Source organism: Gopherus flavomarginatus, chromosome 16 (genome assembly GCF_025201925.1).
Source record: "Gopherus flavomarginatus isolate rGopFla2 chromosome 16, rGopFla2.mat.asm, whole genome shotgun sequence".
NCBI classification, from domain to species: domain Eukaryota; kingdom Metazoa; phylum Chordata; order Testudines; family Testudinidae; genus Gopherus; species Gopherus flavomarginatus.
Window position 1 is genome coordinate 6,237,833 of NC_066632.1, and position 19,493 is coordinate 6,257,325.

Consider the following 19,493-nt stretch of genomic DNA (forward strand, 5'->3'; position numbering starts at 1 on the left):
CAGATTGGGGCCGTGTCCCATTCCCCACCCCCATAAACTAGCCAGTTGGGCAGATGTCTCTGCTGGAGCGTTTTAATTCTGTGTCCCCAATCTGTCGCCCACCCACCTGGCAGCTGCACAGCAATTATCCAAATGGCCTGGCCTGCCCCCTGCCCCAATAGCCAAGCAGCCTGGGGGTCCCAGCCCCTCTCCCATCCTTCCTCCAAGAACCAACACTGTAGCCAGAAGTAGGGGAGGAAGGTGCCTTGTTGAGAAAAGCAGGTGGAGCTGGGGTCAGCGAGCTGTGGGGGGCAGAGTCTCTGGAGGGAGGGGGCTGCTTCTAGGTCTCCTCAGGGGCCAGCCGGTTGAGGGTTTGGACGTCATCCAGGAAACTCTTGGGGGTCAGGATGTGACTGGAACCTGGGGGAGAGAGAGTTGGTTGGCAGCGGTGGGCACAGTGGGGTAGGCATGAGGCTGGCATCACCATCTCCCCCATCCTTGCAGTTGGACCCTGCTCTAGTGCAGGGGGGGAGGAGACAGCCCCTCCTACCCCCCGTGGCCTGGCACCGCACCCCTTGTGCCTCTGTACCCTGCATGGCCAGGCAAGAATCCTGACAGCATCCCTCACCCTTGGGTCTCAGAGGGATGTGTGCAGGGGGTGAGCCATATCCTTATGGGTGTTACTGGGGGTGCCTGACAGGGTCCCCACACATGGTCCCTGGGCAAGGAGAGCCCTGGGGAGCCAGAGGCCAGGTGATCAGGTGGCTAGATACAGGCCATGTGGGGCTGCGGGCAGATGGGGTAAGCATATCTGTTCCCAGGCCCCCCAGTTGTGAGAGGACAGAGGATGGCATGGGTGCCCTGTGAGTGCTGGGCAGGCAGTTCTAGGGTCTTCCCCTCCCAGAGGGTCCCAACTGTCCATGACCTGGGCATTCCAGCCACCCTCCCCTCAGGACTCTCCCCACTCACCGATCAGCACCTCCCACTTGCCCTCGCTGGCCTGGGTCACTTCATAGGCGCAGCGCATCTCAGACATGGACACCCCACCCAGCACATAGATGAGGAGGCGCGGGACCATCGGGTACTCAGCCACTGGCTTGTTCTTGTGCCGATGCTCAAAGCGGGCGCTGGGGGGAGAGAGGGGCAGTGTGGATACCAGGGGCTCGCTGAGGGAATGCCAGATGGAAGGGTAGGCACTGGGGGGAGAGAGGGGGGACAGGCCCTGCCCGAGGCAATGGGACAGGAGTCCCAAAGCAGGCAAGAGGGAGTAGGGGAGGGTGGCATCTGCCCTGGGCTAGGGGTGCTGTCTACAGCCCAGCCAGTCCTTTCCCTCCACCCTGGGCCCTGGTGTGCTGAGGGACTGCTGGGGGGGACAGGAGACATGCTAAGAGGGGTTCAGGGCTCCAGGCTTTTGGGCACCCCCTCCCTTGTAGAGGGTAGGGTCCTGGCCACGCACTCCCAGACACACAGGCTCCTACACCCTGGGTGGGAGGGGGAAGGGGGGGATGTCAGGGCTCTGCCCCCCTCAGCCCAGCCAGGCTCAGCCTTACCTGACAGCAGCCTGGGAGCTGGTGGAAGGGACCGGGTCTGAGACGAAGGGCCACAGCTCCCTGTCCAGTCTGTCCTCAATGATGTCCTGGGGGGGAGGGCAGGGGGGAGGACAGGTCAGCAGGGTCCAAGCAGCAGGAGCCATGGACCTGGTGGCCAAGCCAGGCCCCATTGGGGGGCAGGGGCTGAATGATTGACAGTCCCTGGGGGAAGCAGCCTGGGGCCCCCTTTCTGGGGTAGCGCATGGGGAGCCAGCAAAGAGCACACTGACTCCTCCAATGATGCTTCCCCATCTCCTCCCATCCTCCTCAGCTGCTCAGTGCCCTGCTGTGAACTTTCCACCGTTATGGGGAGGGCAGAGACCTCCTACAGCTGGATGCAGGGCCCCTAACTTGGGAGGGGAGGCTTCCCTCAGTGCCCTTTCCATGCTGTGGGCAGATCCAGGCCCTGCTTCTTGCCCCATGAGGTGTGTCCCAGCCAGGCAGGGGACCCAGGCTATGATCCAGCCGAATGCCACATAATAGGGGCTTTTACATTAATCCGCTGTGTTGACTTAAACTGCAGCAAGGGAGATTTAGGTTGGACATTAGGAAAAAGTTCCTAACTGTCAGGGTAGATAAACACTGGAATAGATTGCCTAGGGAAGTTGTGGAATCTCCATCTCTGGAGATATTTAAGAGTAGGTTAGATAAATGGTCTATTAGGGATGGTCTAGACAGTATTTGGTCCTGCCATGAGGGCAGGGGACTGGACTCGATGACCTCTCAAGGTCCCTTCCAGTCCTAGAGTCTATGAGTCTATGAGACTTGTACAGGGAAGCTTAAGGCCTGGCGAGCTGCGGCAGGTGCAGGCGGGGGGCAGTGCCCCTGATTGGATTAGGCAGGGGATTGAGGCTACCACAACTGCCTGCCCCAAAATCCCACAGGACGAACCATCACAGCGCTGGAGCAGGGGCCTCGGAGCCTCCTGCCTGTGATCTACCAGGGACAGGAGCTCGGGCCAGGGGGTTAATCCTTGGCCTGGAGGATCCCCAAGCCAGTAGGCTGAAGGCAACTAAATGTGCTCCCCTCACCCCCTCGAGGAATGCCCCACAGGCAGGGCGATGAGGAGCTCAGGTCCCAGCAAGCATTGGGGGAAGGAGCGACCATGTCAGCTCTCACAAGCTAAGCAGGTTTGGGCCCAGGCAGTGCTTGCATAGGAGACCTCTAAGGAAAAGCCACTGGGTGCTGGGGGGTGCTAGTGAGCCAGCAGAGGGTGCTCTGTGACCCCAGTGCGGCACTAGGGGGCTCTGTTCTGCAGGGAACGGGCAGAGGGCTCAGCAGGGGGCGCTCTCCCCTGGCAGTCAGTGTTGGCCCCAGTGCGGCGCTAGGGGGTGCTGTACTGCAGGGAGGGGGGGCTCTGCAGGGGGCGCTCTCCCCAGTCAGTCAGTGACCAGTACTGTGCTGCAGTCTATGATTTAAGACCCCTAAGGATGGCAGCAGGAGAGGGCTCTCTGATGACCCCTCACATGGCTAGAGCCTTGTGCACATACAAAAACATGGATGTGCATCAACCTGTGAGACACTAGCCCAGTGGTCTCCAAACTCTTTTGATTGCACACCCCTGCATCAGTAAAAAAATTTTGAGCACGCACCCCCTGCCGCGCTGGCTCCACCATTTTTGCCAAAGCAAAAAAAGAAAAAAAAAAGCCGTGTGGACTCCCACCCGAAGTGCTCCTCCTGCCGCGCACCCCCAAGGATCCTCTTGCGCTCCCCACTTTGGAGACCACTGCACTAGCCGTCTTTTACCTGTATCCACATCCTCACCAGCAGCAGGAAGCGCTCACAAGGGCTAGCAGGGGTGGGGGGGGTCTTTCAGGGAAGAGGCAGCGCGAGGGTGGGGACTGGGGTTAAGGGGCAGCGTGGAGGGGGCAGGGTCTTGAGGAGAAGGGGTAGCATGGGGGCGGGGCTCAAGAAAGGGCAAGGTGGGAGCGGGCTCTTGAGAACGGGCAGCGCGGAGGCGGGGTCTCCAGAACGGGCAGCGTGGAGGGGGTGGGGGCAGTGTGGAGGGGGTGGGGGCTGGGGGGAAGGGGTGTCTCATCAATTGACGCTCCTGGGAGGTCATGAGCGATGGTACACGACAGCAGCAGAGCATATTGCATCACAGTGGGGTGGAGGGGTGAGGTGCTCGTATGGTGACCAGACAGCAAGTATGAAAAATCAGGACAGAGTGTGGGGAGTAATAGGTTCCTATATAAGAAAAAGTCCTGAATATTGTGACTGTCCCTATAAAATCGGGACATCTGGTCACCCTTGGCGCCGGGGCCCCGCCCGCTCCAATCCCAAATCCTCCTGCCCAGGAGCTGGTGGGGACGCTGGTGCAGCTCGACCTGCAGGACAGGAAGCAGTGCAGTGGGGCAAATGGGTGCTGGACAGCCACTGGCTGCTGGCTGGCGGCCCCGAGCGCGCTGCGCCCCCCGGGCTGCATGAACTGGACACCGCGGGCCAGGCGCTGCTGGGGAGTAGAGACTGACCTGGCTGTATCTACAGCCGATCCACTATCTGCAGAAATGATGCGCGGATATGCAGGGCTCTACACATGGCTGACCCCAAACCAACCCCTCCCCCTTGGGCCCAGCCTGCCAGGTGTGACTCCCACCCCAAGGCCAGGAAGTAGATGGCCTGGTACCTCCATGACGTCCTTGAGCCTGGGGGTCCAGCGGGAGAGCTGGTAGGTGGACTCCAGCCGCACCTTCCTCTCGGGTTGCAGCTGCTTGCTCTGGGGGAGGAAGGGAGAGGGGGTGAGAGGCAGCAGGGAAGGGTTGTGGGATGGGAGCGGGGGCAGACAGGCAGAGCACGGCCTACTTGAGTCGCTCCAGCCAGGCTGGCAGGGGAGAGGCAGAGAAAAGAACAGAATGGATGACTGAGCGAGAGAGAGAGGAGGGGAGAGAGACTGACGGGAGGACAGAGCCGCTTCCCCCAATTCACCGTATGGCCACCCCATGCATTGGTCACCAGCTCCAGCTCCCTGGCGATCTGAGGTGCTGACCCCCAGGGTCCTCTGCAGGGGCAGAAGAGGTCACCCCAGATGGGGAGTAACTCAGGGGTCACCCTCATATGAGGAGGGCATCAGCCCACTGTACAGGGACAGAGGCCACCTCTGTGCTGGGAGTAGGTCACTGCTATAGAGGGGCACCCCCAGGTTGGCCTGGGCTCCCTTGTGCAGCACAGATCTGCCCCCTGGCATGGGTACAGCTACCGGCCCCTGGCCCCAGTCCCTTACCCCAAACAGGGAGGTGCCCAGGAGCTGCATGTTGTGGATGATGTTGCTCTGCTGCTGGATGTTGGCATCCTGGATCAGCTTGCGGAAGGTCTCCTTGCTCACACCTGCATGGGGAGAGACAGGTCAGCGCTAGCACCCCTGGGACGCACCCACAGCCAGGCACATTCAGTCCATGGCCGCAGGAGTCCTAATTCCACGATCAAATCGAGATCCTGCTCTTCCCGCCCCTCTCAGAGCTGGGGGTAGAACCCAGGAGTCCTGGCTCCCAGCCCCCCTCTAGCCCACTGGACCCCACTCCCCTCTCACAGCTGGGGGTAGAACCCAGGAGTCCTGGCTCCCAGCCCCCCTCTAGCCCACTGGACCCCACTCCCCTCTCAGAGCTGGGGGTAGAACCCAGGAGTCCTGGCTCCCAGCCCCCCTCTAGCCCACTGGACCCCACTCCCCTCTCAGAGCTGGGAGTAGAACCCAGGAGTCCTGGCTCCCAGCCCACCTCTAGCCCACTGGACCCCACTCCCCTCTCAGAGCTGGGGGTAGAACCCAGGAGTCCTGGCTCCCAGCCCCCCTCTAGCCCACTGGACACCACTCCCCTCTCAGAACTGGGGGTAGAACCCAGGGGTCCTGGATCCCAGCACCATCCACTCTAACCCACTGGACCCCACACGGTTAATGATTGAATTCAGGTTCTTGCTGCTCCTGCCTCCACAGGTTCTCTCAGGTGCTGGGGGCAGGGGTCTCTCTAGCTCCCCCCGGCAGTGCAGTGGGAGCCCCCCTCCCCCTGATCTGGGCTCCCCCTCCTGCGGCTAGTCAGGTGCAGTGTCAAAGCTGAGCCCTGGCTCTTTAAGGCTGTGAGGACTTGAGCTGGAAAGAAGGCAACTCCCCCCAAACCATTTACTGCTGCTTAGTGCAGAGGGGGAGGCCTGACAACTCCACACGCCCCCTGGCCAGGAAACTGGGCAGCCAGAGGAGCCACATGAGGGCACCTGACCTGGGCCACATGAGGCCACTCCGGGTGTGTGTCTCCATTTCCCCTCCCTGTAGAGAACGGGCCAGGGGGCCGCTCCAGGTGTGTGTCTCCATTTCCCCTCCCTGTAGAGAACGGGCCGGGGAGCCGCTCCAGGTATGTCTCTCCATTTCCCCTCCCTGTAGAGAACAGGCCGGGGGGCTGCTCCGGGTGTGTGTCTCCATTTCCCCTCCCTGCAGTGAACGGGCTGGGGGGAGTGTGTAGGGCAGACACTGCTGGGAATGCAGCAGCAGGCAGCAAACGCCGCACTGTCTGGTTCGCAGGCACGGAGAGGTGGGCAGAGGGGAGACAGGGCCGAAGAGCCAAGCTGGACACAAGCCCTGGGAAGCAGCTGGCCAGGAGGCGCCCTGCATGGCTGGGGGGCCTGCCAGTCTAAGCAGTGCTATTCCCCCTCAGCCCCACAGGCCTGAGCACCGCCTCTAGGGGCGCCCCCTGCAGCAGCAGGCCCCCCAGTGCTGCCCCCGCCAGCCTGTGGCGTTACCGTTCTTCAAGATGTAGACCAGGATGATGCGGATCTTGTCATAGGCCTGCACGCTGGGGTCCAGCAGGATGGGTATGATGATCTTCATGGGGTCCTTGATCTTCTCCCCGTTCACGTCCGTCCCCATGGCCAGGTCCTGGGGGACGAAGGGGACAAACACACAAGGCCCAGGTCAGGCCACTCCGCTTCCTCCTGCCCCCCGCAGCAGGATGGGAGATGTGACAGCCCCATGACCCACAGCTCGCCTACCCCCTGTGCCCCCTCCCTGGGATCAGCTCCACCTGGGGTGAGCAATGGGCCTCCAGGGAGTAACCCGAGTCCCATGTCCCCCTTCTACACCTCTGGTGCTGCATATGGGGGCTGGCCCTGGCTCCAGTGAGCCTGTAGGTCTGAGACCCCTCTCTCCAGGCTGAGTCATGAGCCAGACTCTGCCCCCCAGCCAGGCTCTGCCCACAGACCCACCTGCTCCACGCCGCACAGCTTCTCCACCGATCCTTTGAAGTGCCGCATGCAGTGCTCAGCCAGGTTCAGGTGTGTGGAGTACTGCAGAGAGAGACCAGGGCATGGGGGAGTTTACCACATCACTGGCTGGTCCAGAGCACCTGCACCCCCCAACCCCCAAGGAAGGCCCCTCGGCCAGAGGGGCAGCCCCAACTGACTGTATAAGACTAGTACATAAGGACTGTTTTGCCCAGCACTAATGTGCAGCCACCTCTGGGGTGGAGCGGGGCAGCTGGAGGGGAGGATCAGGAGGAGGGAGCTGCATCCTCCCGAGAGCTGCAGCAGCAAGGCGCGGGCGTTACCCAAGGGCTGCCATTGCTGGGGCTAACATGGCAGCTCTGGGCACTGACGGGCAGGCTGCTGCCCATGGTGCCACACAGCACCTAGGGGGGAAGTGGCTCTGCCCGACGGAACAGGTCAGCAGCTCTCAGCAGGCAGTAAAGCGGAGTGCCCCAGAGTGCCCTGCCCCCCAGAGAGTCCCTACTGTCCCTCACCAGCCCCACAGACACCCTGCCCCCCTATCACCCCACTGTATGCCCTGCCTCCCGCCCACTAACAGCGCCAGCCCGTTACATTGTTCAGCTCTTTCAGGTACTGGGGCAAGTTCTTCACCACCTGGGACAGGTCCTCGATGGTGGCCTGGAGGGAGGAGGTGGTGAGATCCCGGCCCCTCCCAACGCATGGAACCCCCGGCAGGGCAGAGGCCTTCCCTGCGCCAGGGTGGGTCACTCAGGCCACACATGGCTGTGGCTTGGGTTAGACCTGCTCTTCCCAGGCCAGCTGGAATGAGATGGGAGCCCCACAACCCGAGCGCCTCCTGAGGTGTAAAGCGGCAGCAGGCCGGGGAGATGCCAGCGTTGGCTCCCTGCAGCTCTCCCTGCGTGACCCCGATCCTGCTGTCTGACCCCGCCCCATGGGCCTCTGCCCTCCCACATAGTCGGGAGTTTCACAGCTCTGGCTGGGGGGCAGGGGGCTCCACATACACTTCTTAGCCCTTTACAGGAAAACTCTGGGAGCAATGGGATACCCCCCCCACCGCTCCACCAAAGCCTCCTGGGGCAGCAGAGCAGTCTCCCCTCCCCATCAGTGGCAGTGGGATGGATCCCCCCATCCCAGACTCCCCAATGGCTCCCCCCGCAGCCCCTGCCGCACCTTGTCCGTGGTCAGATTCTTGCTCTCAGAGAAGGCGTGCAGCAGCTCCGTCACCTTCCTGCAGCAGAGAGAGGGGTCACACTGGAGCCAGGCACTGCTTTCAAGATAGGGGCACCCTGTCCTATGCCCTCACCCCATGGGCACCAGGGTTTTTTGCCTCGAGAGCCTCAGATGGAGCCGGGGGAGTGTGGGAAGCTCTTCCCAAGTTACCCCAAGGCAGAGAGTTCAGTGCACCTCTGGGGGCTCCTGGCGCCTTGCTGGGTGGGTCTGGGAGCAGAAGCAGACCCAGCAGGAGGTCAGTGAAGGAATCGCTCAAGGGGGCTGTGAGGTGCATGGGGAGATCCTGGGATCGGGGAAAGACAGTGTCCAGCGGGATCCCCGAGAGGAGATGCAGACAGTGGCTCTGGAAGGGAGCACTCGGGGTCTTTTGGGAGAGGGGCTGGGTCCAGGAGGTCTCAGCACTCAAAAAGGAGCAGGCCCCAGCGCTGGGTGGGAGGGGGAGGGGGAGTCCTGGCAATGAGCAGGAGAAGGGTGTATTGCGGGGGGGAGTGTCCCTGCACTTGGTGGGAGAGGAGTGTATCCAATGGGGGGTGGGGTTCCAACACTGGGTGGGAAGGGGAGGGGAGGGGTGTGTCCAAGGGGGCCCCAGGGTGGGGAGGGGTGTGTCTGAAGGGGCAGATGGGGGAAGTCCCGGCACTGGAAAATCGGGGGAGGGGTGTGTCAAGGGGGTGGGCTGTCCTGGCACTGGGTGGGAGAGGTGTGTCCGAGGGGAGAGGTCCTGGCAGTGGGTGGGGAGGTGAGGGGTGTGCTGAAGCAGGGAGGTGAGTAGCAGGTCCCAGCACTAGGCATTGGGTGGGGCACGGAGTGGTGTGTCCGGGGGGGTCCCGGCCCTGGGTGGGGCACAAAGGGGCATGTCCGGGGGATGGAGGGAGGCACAGAGGGGCGTGTCAGGGGCGAGGCTGAGCGCGCTCACATGGAGACGTCAGCGATGTGCATGTGGCGTAGCTGCACCCAGAGTTCGTCGTCTTCATCCAGCAGCGCCTCCTTCTCCTGCAAGTCGCTGGTCCCTGTCGTCTCATACCTGCAGGGGAGGGGAGACGGGGTCAGGCTGCAGCACCCCTCCCCCGAGCATGGGGGCTGCGGAGCGGTGCAGGTGCCTGGGTCACATCCCCCCCAGCCCGTCTGAGGAGGAGTGCGGGGTACCCCCTGCTGGCAGCCAGGCCCTACTTGTAGGTGTCGTTCTCGATGCTGAGCAGGTCGTAGGCCATGGCCTGGTAGGTGAGCTCGTGCAGCAGTGGGGACACCAGGTCGAAGCTCCGGTCCACGATCAGCAGCTCAGAGTGGGCTTTGTCGGGGCCCTGGAGCAAAGGAGAGAGAGACCCGTCACCCCCTGCTCCGGCGGAGGGGTCCAGCCTGGCTCACACGGCACAATCCAATGGGCCCTGGTGGCCTGAACCTTTACCACTTGCACTCTCTGTGGCCCAGCCCCCAACCCCAGGGAGAAGCCAAGAGACACCTCCCAAGCTAGCTGAGATGTGCCTTGGGGTCCCGCCCTGACTGGCAGGGAGAGCTCCCCACCCAGCTGTGCTGAAAAGCCCCCTGCAGGGACAGGCCACCTGCCTCTCATGCAAATAGCAATGCCCCCTCCCCCAAGCACGATCTAGATCGTGCCTCTCCACCAACGGGAGCATGCCCCTTACAAGGCAGCCCCCCCCGACTACACCCTGCCCCATATGCTGCGTGGGGGCAGGGGGAACTACACCAGAAGGCCCTGGCTAGTCTATTGATAATCAACACCAGGCCCAGAGACTCTTTGATACAAGGTCCCAGACGGGGACAATGGGACGTTATCCCGATGCCCCACCTTGCATCTAAGCTGGGACCCCATGTGAGGCTCTAGCTCCCCACTCCCAGCCTGGCTGGCCTCCCAGCATCCAGTTGGACAGAGATCACTCAGATGGTCAGCGTCTCAGACCCACATCATGGGCGGGCTGGTCCAGCCCCTGCTCCCTGCCTGATCAGCATGCACAGCAGGTGGCGCTAGGAGACCAGCCCTGCACTGTCACCCCATTGCAGAGGGGGATGAAGGCCCAGAGAGGCTGGGTGACACACCCAAGGTCACACAGGGAGTCTGTCGCAGAGCAGGGACATGAACCCAGAGCTGGCGCCATCATTGCTCTCCAGACCTACCCAGCCTGGATGGGTTGCTATGCCCAGCGTGCCCCCCAACCCGCCTCACCTCCCAGACTCAGCTCACACCTTTGCCAGTTCAACTCTGCTGGAGGGATCCCTGATTACAGATGGGGGCTGGCATAACTACTGGGTCACCCCACCTTGCCCAGAGCAGAGGGGTGGTAAGTGCACTGCCTGTGCCAGCTACCCCTCAGGGCTGGCAGGTGAGAAACATCAAGGCAAGAGGGACTAGTGCAGGCAAGGCCCCAGGGCGCCAAGACCGCGGGCTGGGTGGCTTTGCAGACCTGACTGCTAGAGGCCATGCTACAAGAGACCCTAGGGTTCTGCGCCAGCTGGCAAGGCGGGGGCACATTGGACTGGCCAGCCGGGATTGTGCTGCATGGAGGAGGAGCTTGAGTCAGCGCTCCTGGCTCTGTGATATTCTATTGAAGGGGGCTGGGCAGTCAGGACTCCTGGCTCCTATTTCTGCCTCTGCCACCTACTCCTGGCACGCTGCTCCATGCCTCAGTTTCCCCCAGGCAACATGAGGATAGTGCTTAAACCTGTGACAGGGAGGCTTGGCAAGAGCCTCAGGAATATCCCTGGGGGGACTCACAGGAGTAAGAGCAGCAGGGTTGCACAGAGCAGGACTTTGACCACCTCAGCACTGCTCTCAGCTCCTGAGAATAGCACAGATCAGACAAGGGCTGCAGGCTGGAGCCAGCTCTGCTGCAGCAAGTAGCTCCGGTAGTTAACAAGCAGGCTGTCAATCCCTTCCCTGTGTAGATGGTTTGGGCAGCCAGATGTGCACGAAGCTGTTGCTTGCTTCTCAGCCCTCCTGGGCTTCCCACGTGAACAGCTGATTTGTGGGCTGAGTGATGGGGGAGAAGAGGGGCGGAGCACAGGTGAGCTGGGGCTGGGGTGGGGAGCTGGAGCACCCACGAGGTCGGTGCCATTTTTGGGTAATGTGCTGAGGGAGAGTGGCTGCTCCCCCCACGCTACGCTCTTGGATCACTTATACTTACCGGTTGTTAAATTTAGAAGCCCTTTTAGAACCGGTTTTCCCACACAGGACAACCGGTTCTAAAAGGGCCTCTAAATTTAACAACTGGTTCCCGTGAACCGGCTCCAGCTCACCACTGTGTCTACATGTAAACCGCTGCAGCTGCGCCGCTTCAGTGACGCCGCCTTTCTCACGCCCCCGAGCGACGCAGTTACACCGACCCAATTGCCTCGTGTAGACCAGGCCTCGGTCTGACCTTGGTCAGTTCTCAGGCGAGAGCTCCCAGCTTCCCTCACTTATCCCCCAGCTCAAACCTTCCCAACTCTGTGTTCTCGAGCTGGGGGCCTGCTCCGATTCCCTGCTGGGAGTGTTCAGCCAGGAGCAGCTGGAGCCAGCACGGTCTTTCTGGCTCCCAGGCTGATCTGGGTTGGATTCTCTTCATTTCACCAAGACAGGGAGGTGACACCCCTACACACATCATGATTCTTACCTTCCCTGAGAGTCCTTCCCTCCCATGCCCCGCCAGAAAAGCCATGCAACATATAGAGGAAACTGAGGCATGCATCGGCTTCATAAAAGATATTACAAACATTCCCAGTTGGTCACAGGTTCACAGTCTCCCAGCAGCTTGGCAAAGGCTGGAAGCAAGAGCAGAAGCAACAGGAGGGAGAGATCTGGGCAGGCCTTGGATTTTACATCACTTTGCTTCTCCTAGGGGGACAGGAGCCTCTGGGTTTCCTGTGCAAGAATCCAGGGCAGGGTGGGTTTGCAGCTCCCCTCTGCTGGGGTGGGATGGGAATGCCAGAAGCTGGGGGGAGCCCACAAGCCAGGGCTGTCTTGTGGCTAAGGCTTAGGAGAGCTGGGTTCTAGTCCTGCTCTGGCAGACTCCCTGCATGCCTCAGTTTCCCATCTGTAACACAGGCCATCCTGCCTCCCCTGGGAGGCTGAATTCATTAGTGAGGTTCTGATACCATGGGGATGGGTGTAGGAGCATACACACAGACAGGAGTGTCCAAGTGTGGAAGAGGCTCCGTGTGCAAAGCTTAATTCTGTGATCAAACTGCCTTGTTTATAAACAGAGACGTGCTGGGCACACACTTCCCCAGGCGGTGCCTCAGTTTCCCCATTTGTAGAGCACTTTGAGATCTGCCCACAGCCAGTGTTAGAGAAGGGCTAGGGCCATTAGTCCCCACACAGGGAATGCTATTGTTCTGCCAACCCCTCAGGATCTCCAAGGGAGTCTAGACCCCGCCAGGATCTCCAGGCAGGTTCAAAATTACTTCTCATGTGCTCCCCCCTCAGCTCTGTCCCATGGCTGGCACAGCTCACTCACCTCTCCCATGCTGGGCTCGTGTGCCTTGAGTTTGGCCAGCACAGCGTGAGCCACGTGGAAGTTATCTTCACCGTCCCTGCAACAAAGACAAACCCTGTGGGTCAGAAACCTCTCCTCCCGCAGAGGCACACGCACTTCCTGTAGGAGATGACCAGGTACCCTTCTCCCTCTGGGCACACTCACTTCCTATAGGGGATAGCTGGGTACCCCTTCCCCCGGGCACACTAACTTCCTGAAGCAGATGGCTGGGTACCCCTTGTCACAGTGTGGGGGAGACAAGGCCCTGCACCCCCGACTTCCTGCGACTCACCATGACTCTCAGCCAGCCAGTAAAACAGAAGGTTTGTTTAGATGACAGGAACACAGTCCAAGACAGGTCTTTCAGATACAGACAACAGGACCCCCTCAGTCAGGTCCATCTTGGGGGCGCCAGAGAGGCCAGGGCCCCAACTTGGCTCCCCTCCATTTTCTCAGCCAGCTCCAAATTGAAACTCCCTCCAGCCGTCTCACCCAGGCTCCCCCTCCCCACGCCCCCCGCCACCTCGTCTCCTCCTCCGGCCTTTGTCCATTTCCTGGGTAAAGGTGTCACCTGGCTCCAACTCTCCTCCTGGTTCTCATGTTATATGCTCAGATATCTGGCCTCAAGGAAAGTCTCCCATCCCCAGTGCAGACAGTCCCAGCAAAACTCCCCTGCAACCTTCCCAGGTCAATACTCCCCGCCCCCTGCTGGGTCACAGGCACCAACGCAGTATTCAAAGAAAACATTAAGAACATTCCCACTTCGCCACACCCCTTCCCCGGCACACTCACTTCCGGTAGCGGATGGCTGGATACTCCTCCAGGGTTTCACACAACGTGGCAATCTGCTCTGCCATCATCTCCAGCTCCTTGTTCTTTTCCCAGAAGCGGTAGGGGCTGAACCAGTTGTAGAAGGTCTGTGGCCTGTCTAGGGAGTACACCTGGGGGGCGAGGGGAGCAGAGATCAGTCCCTGGTGCCAACTGCTGACAACCAGGCCAGCTGTGCTCCATACTGCGCCGCTAAGATGCGCTGTTGGACCAGACCAGCCTGGCGGAACCATAGCGAGCCCCTAGTGAGGGAGATCCCTTTGCCAGAGCCACTCCTGTTGTGGTAGAGGGACAGCAGCCCAGAGATTCATGCACCAGCCTGGCATGAAGACTCCCCGATTTGAGGTCGTTACTGGGCTGCAGACTCCCAGGTGCCCTCAGGGGTGTGTTTCTGCCCTGGAGAAGTCAATGTTGGGGGAGGTGGCTTGGCCACGCTTCTAGTCTGGTGAAAGCCCCAGTGTAGCCATGGGCAAACCCAGCATCAACGCGCGCCTGCTGCTGTCGCTTATTTCACTGGCCGAACAGAACGAGCCATTGGGGCAAACATGCTTGGACACCAATAAAACAGTATCGACCCATGAAGGGTTTGCTGTTGGAACAGGACAGGTGAACCAGCAAATCTTCCTGACGGACACTCAGCTTATACCAGCCAAAGCTTCTCTTGGCACAGCTGGCACTGGCACCCCAGATGAAATAAGCTACAGTGGCGAAAGGACTGCTTTGCCAGCATATCGGCATTTACCCAGGGGCTCTGCCACCACAGCTGCATCAGTTACAGGGGGGATTTTCTCTCTCACGGCCCCGTAACAAGCCCATATCAACAAAGGTTTTGTGTGTAGACCAGGCTCATGTTGCTCTGTGCCTCAGTTTCCCCATCCATGCATTTGGGATTGACAATGCAGCCCTTCCCCTCAGGGGCATGAGGGGGGAAATCCACTGACAACACAAGGAGGGGATGGGGCAGTTGGGCAAAGGGCAGGTGTGTGGAGTATTGGGCTGTCTTGCAGGCCTGGTATAAACCATCGATAAAAGCAGGTGAAGCCAGGGAGGCAGGGCCCTACTCCCCCATACATCTAAGTCAAAGACTCCACATCTCACAGAGTGTGAGCAGATGACTAGTCCCTGGCAATAAACCCAGGGTCCTAGAAGGAAAGGTTTCCCCTCACACCCCCCGAGCCATGCTGAACACCATGGGTGGGGTATCATAAGTCACCATCTCCGCCCCGCAGTCCAGCTCCTTCAAAGCCGGACCACCCCTCACCTGGCTCTCGTAGGGCAGGAAGGCCAGGTTGATCTCCTTGAGGGTTTTGATGGCCTTGGAGATCCGTGACTTCCTCAGCTCCTTGACCAGAGGTTCAGGACAGGCTGCAAGGCAAAGGCAGTGGGTGGGGGTGACAGGTACAGGGCTCAGGACACCCAGCACAGTGCCAGCCCCCCCAGACAGGGCCAGGATGGGCACAGCAGGGCCATAGTGCTGCACACCTGTGGGAAACCTGGGCAAGCCAGCGAGGCCACACAGGAGTCAACGATGAATCCAGCCCCCCATGAACCAGAGTCACGCCGGGTTCTCGCCTTCTGCAGCATCAGCAACAAGGAGGGGGGGCACAATCTCTCCTATGCAGCCCCTCTCACACTCCGCCCTCAGCCCCTCCACAAGGGGAAGTGACCGGACTGTACAACTCCGGATGATGCACAAGGAGCAAAGGGGACTTGGGATCCCCCTGCCGCTGTAATGGAGAGAAGCAGATGTGACCCTGACACACTGCTTGTTCTGGTGGTGTCCCATGCCCCTACCTCAGTTGGGACTGATGGAGCAATGCATGCTGGGAAAGATAGCCAGAGGCCGCCTTTCTGGGCGCACGCTGTGAGCCGTGTTGGCTGGAGGCAGGCCCGTGAGGGAAAAGGGGGGGAAGAGATAGGTGGGGTCGTTCGGTCTGGCCTGCTGGGGCACTGGCCTGCTGGCAGAGAGAGACCCCCCATCCCCAGTGTGTCACTGGCCAGACTCCAAGCTGCGGGATCCGCTGCCCCCTGATACTCACGGCCGATGAAGAAGACGTGAGCTGCCTTGTAGTTGGTGGGGGAGCCCTGGAAGTCACTGATAAGAGCCTGCACTGACTGCAAAGGGGGGAAGGGAGTTGTCAGCACCAGCCGAGGCCCCTCCCTACTGCCCAAAGGGCCCAGCCCATGCCCAGCCCCTGGGGACTCAGGGCCCAGCATGATGCAGTCAGGAGCTGGGCTGGTTTTCACCCCCGTCTCTGGGCTCCCTCTCCACCTGGAGCAAGGGCATGTGCCCATGTGCCCAGGACAGTCTCGGGGCCCTGCCACGTCTCTTGCTGGCACACAAGTGTCCGTGCTCGGCCACAGACGGGACCTGGCATTGGCCTTGCTGCTGAACTAAGTGGGCTCTGAGCAGTGCCCAGGGAACAGCCGGCCGAACAGCAATCCCAGGCAGCCGTCATCAGGGCCCGCTCCCTCCCCAGGCACCACACTGGGCACCTGCAGCTTTGCCACACCCACTAGCCAGGCAGGATGTTCGGAAGCTCTTCGGACTCCATGACCGGCCATTGTGACAGGTGAGAACCTAGCTGCCCAGTTGTCACGTTATTGACTTGAACAGGGACCATACAGAACATGGTTGCAACCAAGGTCCTGTAGTGGAACCAAATCCTATAAATCCTATAAATCCTGTATAAATGGGGTCAAATAGGGTGTCTAAGACAAGGTTGTGGTTTGCTGGTTATGGTTATGCTAGATGTGTATGTGTATCATTTTTGTAGTTGAAGTTATGAATATTGGCTCTAGACTGTGTGTATTTCAAACTTCTGCTATGCTTCTGGGTGACACCTCACACAAGTTGGTGTTAGCTCTGCCTGCCCTGCTTGATGGCTCACTAAGGATCATCAGCTACACAACTGACCTATTGAGAGAAGGCAGATATGCTCTGAGACTCAGCAAAGTATGCAGGGACTTGCCCATGTGACTCCAGACTCCATTTTGCTGTGAATTTTCCACAGTAAGAACAAAGAGGTGTTCTTACACCTGGAAAAGCCTATAAAAGGCTGATGCCTCATCTCCATCTTGTCTTCAGTCCTGCTTCATAGGGACTTTGTTACAAGGAAGCTCTATACAAAGGACAGAATGACCCATCCTAGCTGTGGATGTACTGTACTATAGAGACTTGATTTGAACCTGCAGTTTATTCTATCACTGCTACAAGCCTGAACTAAGACCTTTGCCATTACTGTATGTAATTGATTCCATTTAACCAGTTCTAGTTCTCATCTCTATCTTTTTCCTTTTACGAAAAAACCTTTAGATTATAGATTCTAGAGGACTGGCAACAGCATGATTTGTGGGTAAGATCTGATTTATATATTGACCTGGGTCTGGGGCTTGGTCCTTAGGGATCAGGAGAACCCTTTTTCTTTTATTAGGGCATTGGTTTTCAGAACCATTTGTCCCCATAAAGAGTGGCTCTTGTGGTGATACTGGGAGACTGGAGTGTCTAAGGGAATTCCATGTGTAACTTGTGCTTAGCCAGTGGGGTAAGACCAAAGTCCTCTGTCTATCTGGTTTGGTTTGCCTTAGAGGTGGAAAACCCCAGCCTTGGGCTGTAACTGCCCTGTTTTAAGCAATTTGTCCTGAATTGGCACTCTCAGTTGGGTCCTGCCAGAACCAGCATCGTTACACCGGTCCCGAGCCCCAGGCCCCAGCTCGCAGTCCTCTACTACAGCGCTCCGTCCGCGGGCAGCACCTGTGGGTTCTGGGCTTCACCATGCTCCACCAGTGCCCCCTGCCCCTGATCCCCCTCCACTCGCCTCCCTGCAGCAGACGCAGGAGCCTCCTCCACCATAGCCCCTGCTACATGAGCCTCTGCCTCAGCGATTCTCCTTTGCTTTGAGTCTCAGCTGAGGTTAGGGTGACCAGATGTCCCGATTTTATAGGAACAGTTCTAATATTTGAGGTTTTTTCTTCTATAGGATCCTATTACCACTCCAACACCTGTCCCGATTTTTCACACCTACTAGCTAGTCAGCTTAGCTGAGGTTGCCTCTCTCCACCTGCTGCATCATCCCATCCAACCCCCATGGGACTGCACTGCGGAGAAGTCTGTGGGAAAATTTGTGCTTCACGTGGCAAAGAACATGAAGCCCAGCTCCGGGAAAGCAGCCTCTTGGGCAGCCCCTACTGCCCCATTCCCATCCTGACGTCGTGCTGCGCATCCCCCCGGACAGCACCACCTCCAGGCAGCACGAGGACTGCCCCGGGGTCTCCCTTGCTCCCCATCCACCTGCCCCAGGCCCGAGCTCCTACCTTCTCCACAGGGTTGAGCAGGTAGATGGCCTCCAGGCTGGGGATTGGCTCCCGGCACTTATGAATATTTTCCACAACTAGGAGAGAGCAGACACTGGCTGTGGGTCAGTGTGTCCTAGCCACCTGCCCCAGCTGCTCTCCACTGGGATGGGGGGAGGGAAAGCCAAGGGGAATAGGGATGTTCGCTGGCAGCAGGCTGGGAGGTTCTGGAGGCTACAGTGCGGCAGCTGCTTTGATGTGGGGCCGAGGGCTGCGATGCTGCCACAGTACAGAGCAGGGAGGGAACATCCCTCCGTACCGTGCTGGGGGCACCCCACTAGAGTCCTGGCTCAACTCTGTGCCCCTCAACCCCAGGGCTCCTCCACCCTGGAGCAGGGAGCCAGCATTCCCCCTCCCCAGCCAGGACCATGCCCGCAGTGTGGGGGAGGAGCAACGAGGAGTTAAAGGGAGTCTGAGAAAAGCGCTGAAGAGGTTCCAGGGGCTGAATGCACCAGGCTAAGGGAACTGGACCTGGTTGGGAAGATACCAATAGCAAGGAGGGCCTCTGCAGGGCTGCAAAGGGGGGAAACTAGATGCAAACACAAATGTAGACAAGTCAATTCCCTGACTGTGAGGTGTGTCCAAGGAAGAGGGGAGCCCTGGCGGGGGAAGCAGATGGGAGGGAGAGCCCACTCACGTGCGATGCCTTCATCCACGATGTCGGACATCTTGCAGCACGACGAGAGGATGCGCGTGCTCGAGTGGTCCATGATCAGCACCTGGGGTAGCGAGAGGGGGAGCGTGCCACTTCGGATGAGCTAGTCACTGCCCACCGTGGCACTGCCCATCATCCGTGGCACAGCCAAGGGAGCAGAGCGACTACTAACAGCAGAGCCGACGGCTCCCGGCCCAGCCCTTCCACAGCAGAGCAGCAGGGCCATTACCAAGCCTGCACTTGGCTGAGCTGACCGTGCTAAGGACTGCGTGAGGAGTGACAAGGAGAGCAGCTCCGAGCAGAGTGGCTGGTATGAGATGTAGGAGACGGAGACAAATCTGGGACACCCGGCCATTCGGAATGGTTCCATCCTCCTAGACTGGAGGAGATCAGCCTCTTCCCCCAGGTGACAGGGTGAGTGCAAGAGGCAAGGACAGAACCCAGGCGTCTTAGCTCCCAGTGCCCTGCTCTGATCCACCACATACCCGCTCCCCAGCCCTCGGACAGAACCAGGAGCAGGGCACAGAGAAATGGAACAAGGGGAATCTCTGTGTTTCCCTAGGAAAGCCCTGAAGGCCATCGGCCCAACATCTCCACCGCCTTCCTGCCGTGCCAAATGAACCCATTGCTCTGTGCAGCCCAGCATCCCGCTGCACCAGATGCAGCCACTGGGAAAGCTAGTCCCCTGTGCTCCCTCTGCCGCACCGGCCTAGCCCACTGCTCCACACACCCCAGCCCACTCCATGCCGGGGGCTCAATAACCTGCTTGCCCAATGGTGCATACTGCCCCCATGCTTGGCGCTCTCCTGTTCCTCCTCCCACCCAGGCTGGCTCGCTGGACCCAGTGGTCTGATCCGGTGTGTCAGGGGAGAGATATAGGGCTAGCTGGACAAGCTGGGTCTGATCCAGCACAGTGGGAAGGCAGACTGAAGGAAGCCTCGCTGGGGATGGATGATGGGCTAGACAGAGCAGGGATCTGATCCAGCCTGGAAAACCTCAGGTTCCTAATGAATCCCAAGAGGCTGGAGGGGGAGGAGCACAATATATGGATACAGCATATCCCCAGGGGGACACCAGGGCAGCAGGCCCGGCCTGCTTACCTTCAACTCTCCTTCCTTCTTTATGCTGCGAAAGACAACGCTGAGGATCTCTGTGAGGGAAAGAGACGGGGATTAGTGGTGGGGTTCG

The 19,493-nt window shown here is 59.6% G+C and overlaps 1 protein-coding gene across 1 annotated transcript; it reads right to left on the reverse strand.

The window, feature by feature from the left end:
- Window positions 1-228: 228 nt before the first annotated feature.
- LOC127035281 (syntaxin-binding protein 2-like) lies at window positions 229-18,369 on the reverse strand. Its single transcript, XM_050924984.1, has 17 exons — window positions 18,288-18,369; window positions 17,612-17,688; window positions 15,337-15,412; window positions 14,559-14,662; window positions 13,262-13,410; window positions 12,452-12,527; window positions 9,171-9,301; window positions 8,917-9,024; window positions 7,944-8,001; window positions 7,365-7,430; window positions 6,753-6,833; window positions 6,291-6,426; window positions 4,789-4,892; window positions 4,195-4,284; window positions 1,530-1,615; window positions 949-1,106; window positions 229-399 (listed from the first exon to the last, which is right to left on the reverse strand). The coding sequence occupies exons 1-17, from the start codon at window positions 18,358-18,360 to the stop codon at window positions 320-322; spliced, it is 1,653 nt and encodes a 550-aa protein (XP_050780941.1). The 5' UTR covers window positions 18,361-18,369; the 3' UTR covers window positions 229-319.
- Between the last annotated feature and the right edge of the window lie 1,124 nt (window positions 18,370-19,493).

Coding starts and splice junctions, on each gene's coding strand:
- LOC127035281 (XM_050924984.1), bottom strand. CDS start 18,360: ATGGACCACTCGAGCACGCGCATCCTCTCGTCGTGCTGCAAGATGTCC. Junction 15,413..17,611: donor TGCTCAACCCTGTGGAGAAG/GTAGGAGCTCGG, acceptor CCCCCTTTGCAG/TCAGTGCAGGCTCTTATCAG. Junction 7,431..7,943: donor AGAATCTGACCACGGACAAG/GTGCGGCAGGGG, acceptor TCCTCCCTCCAG/GCCACCATCGAGGACCTGTC.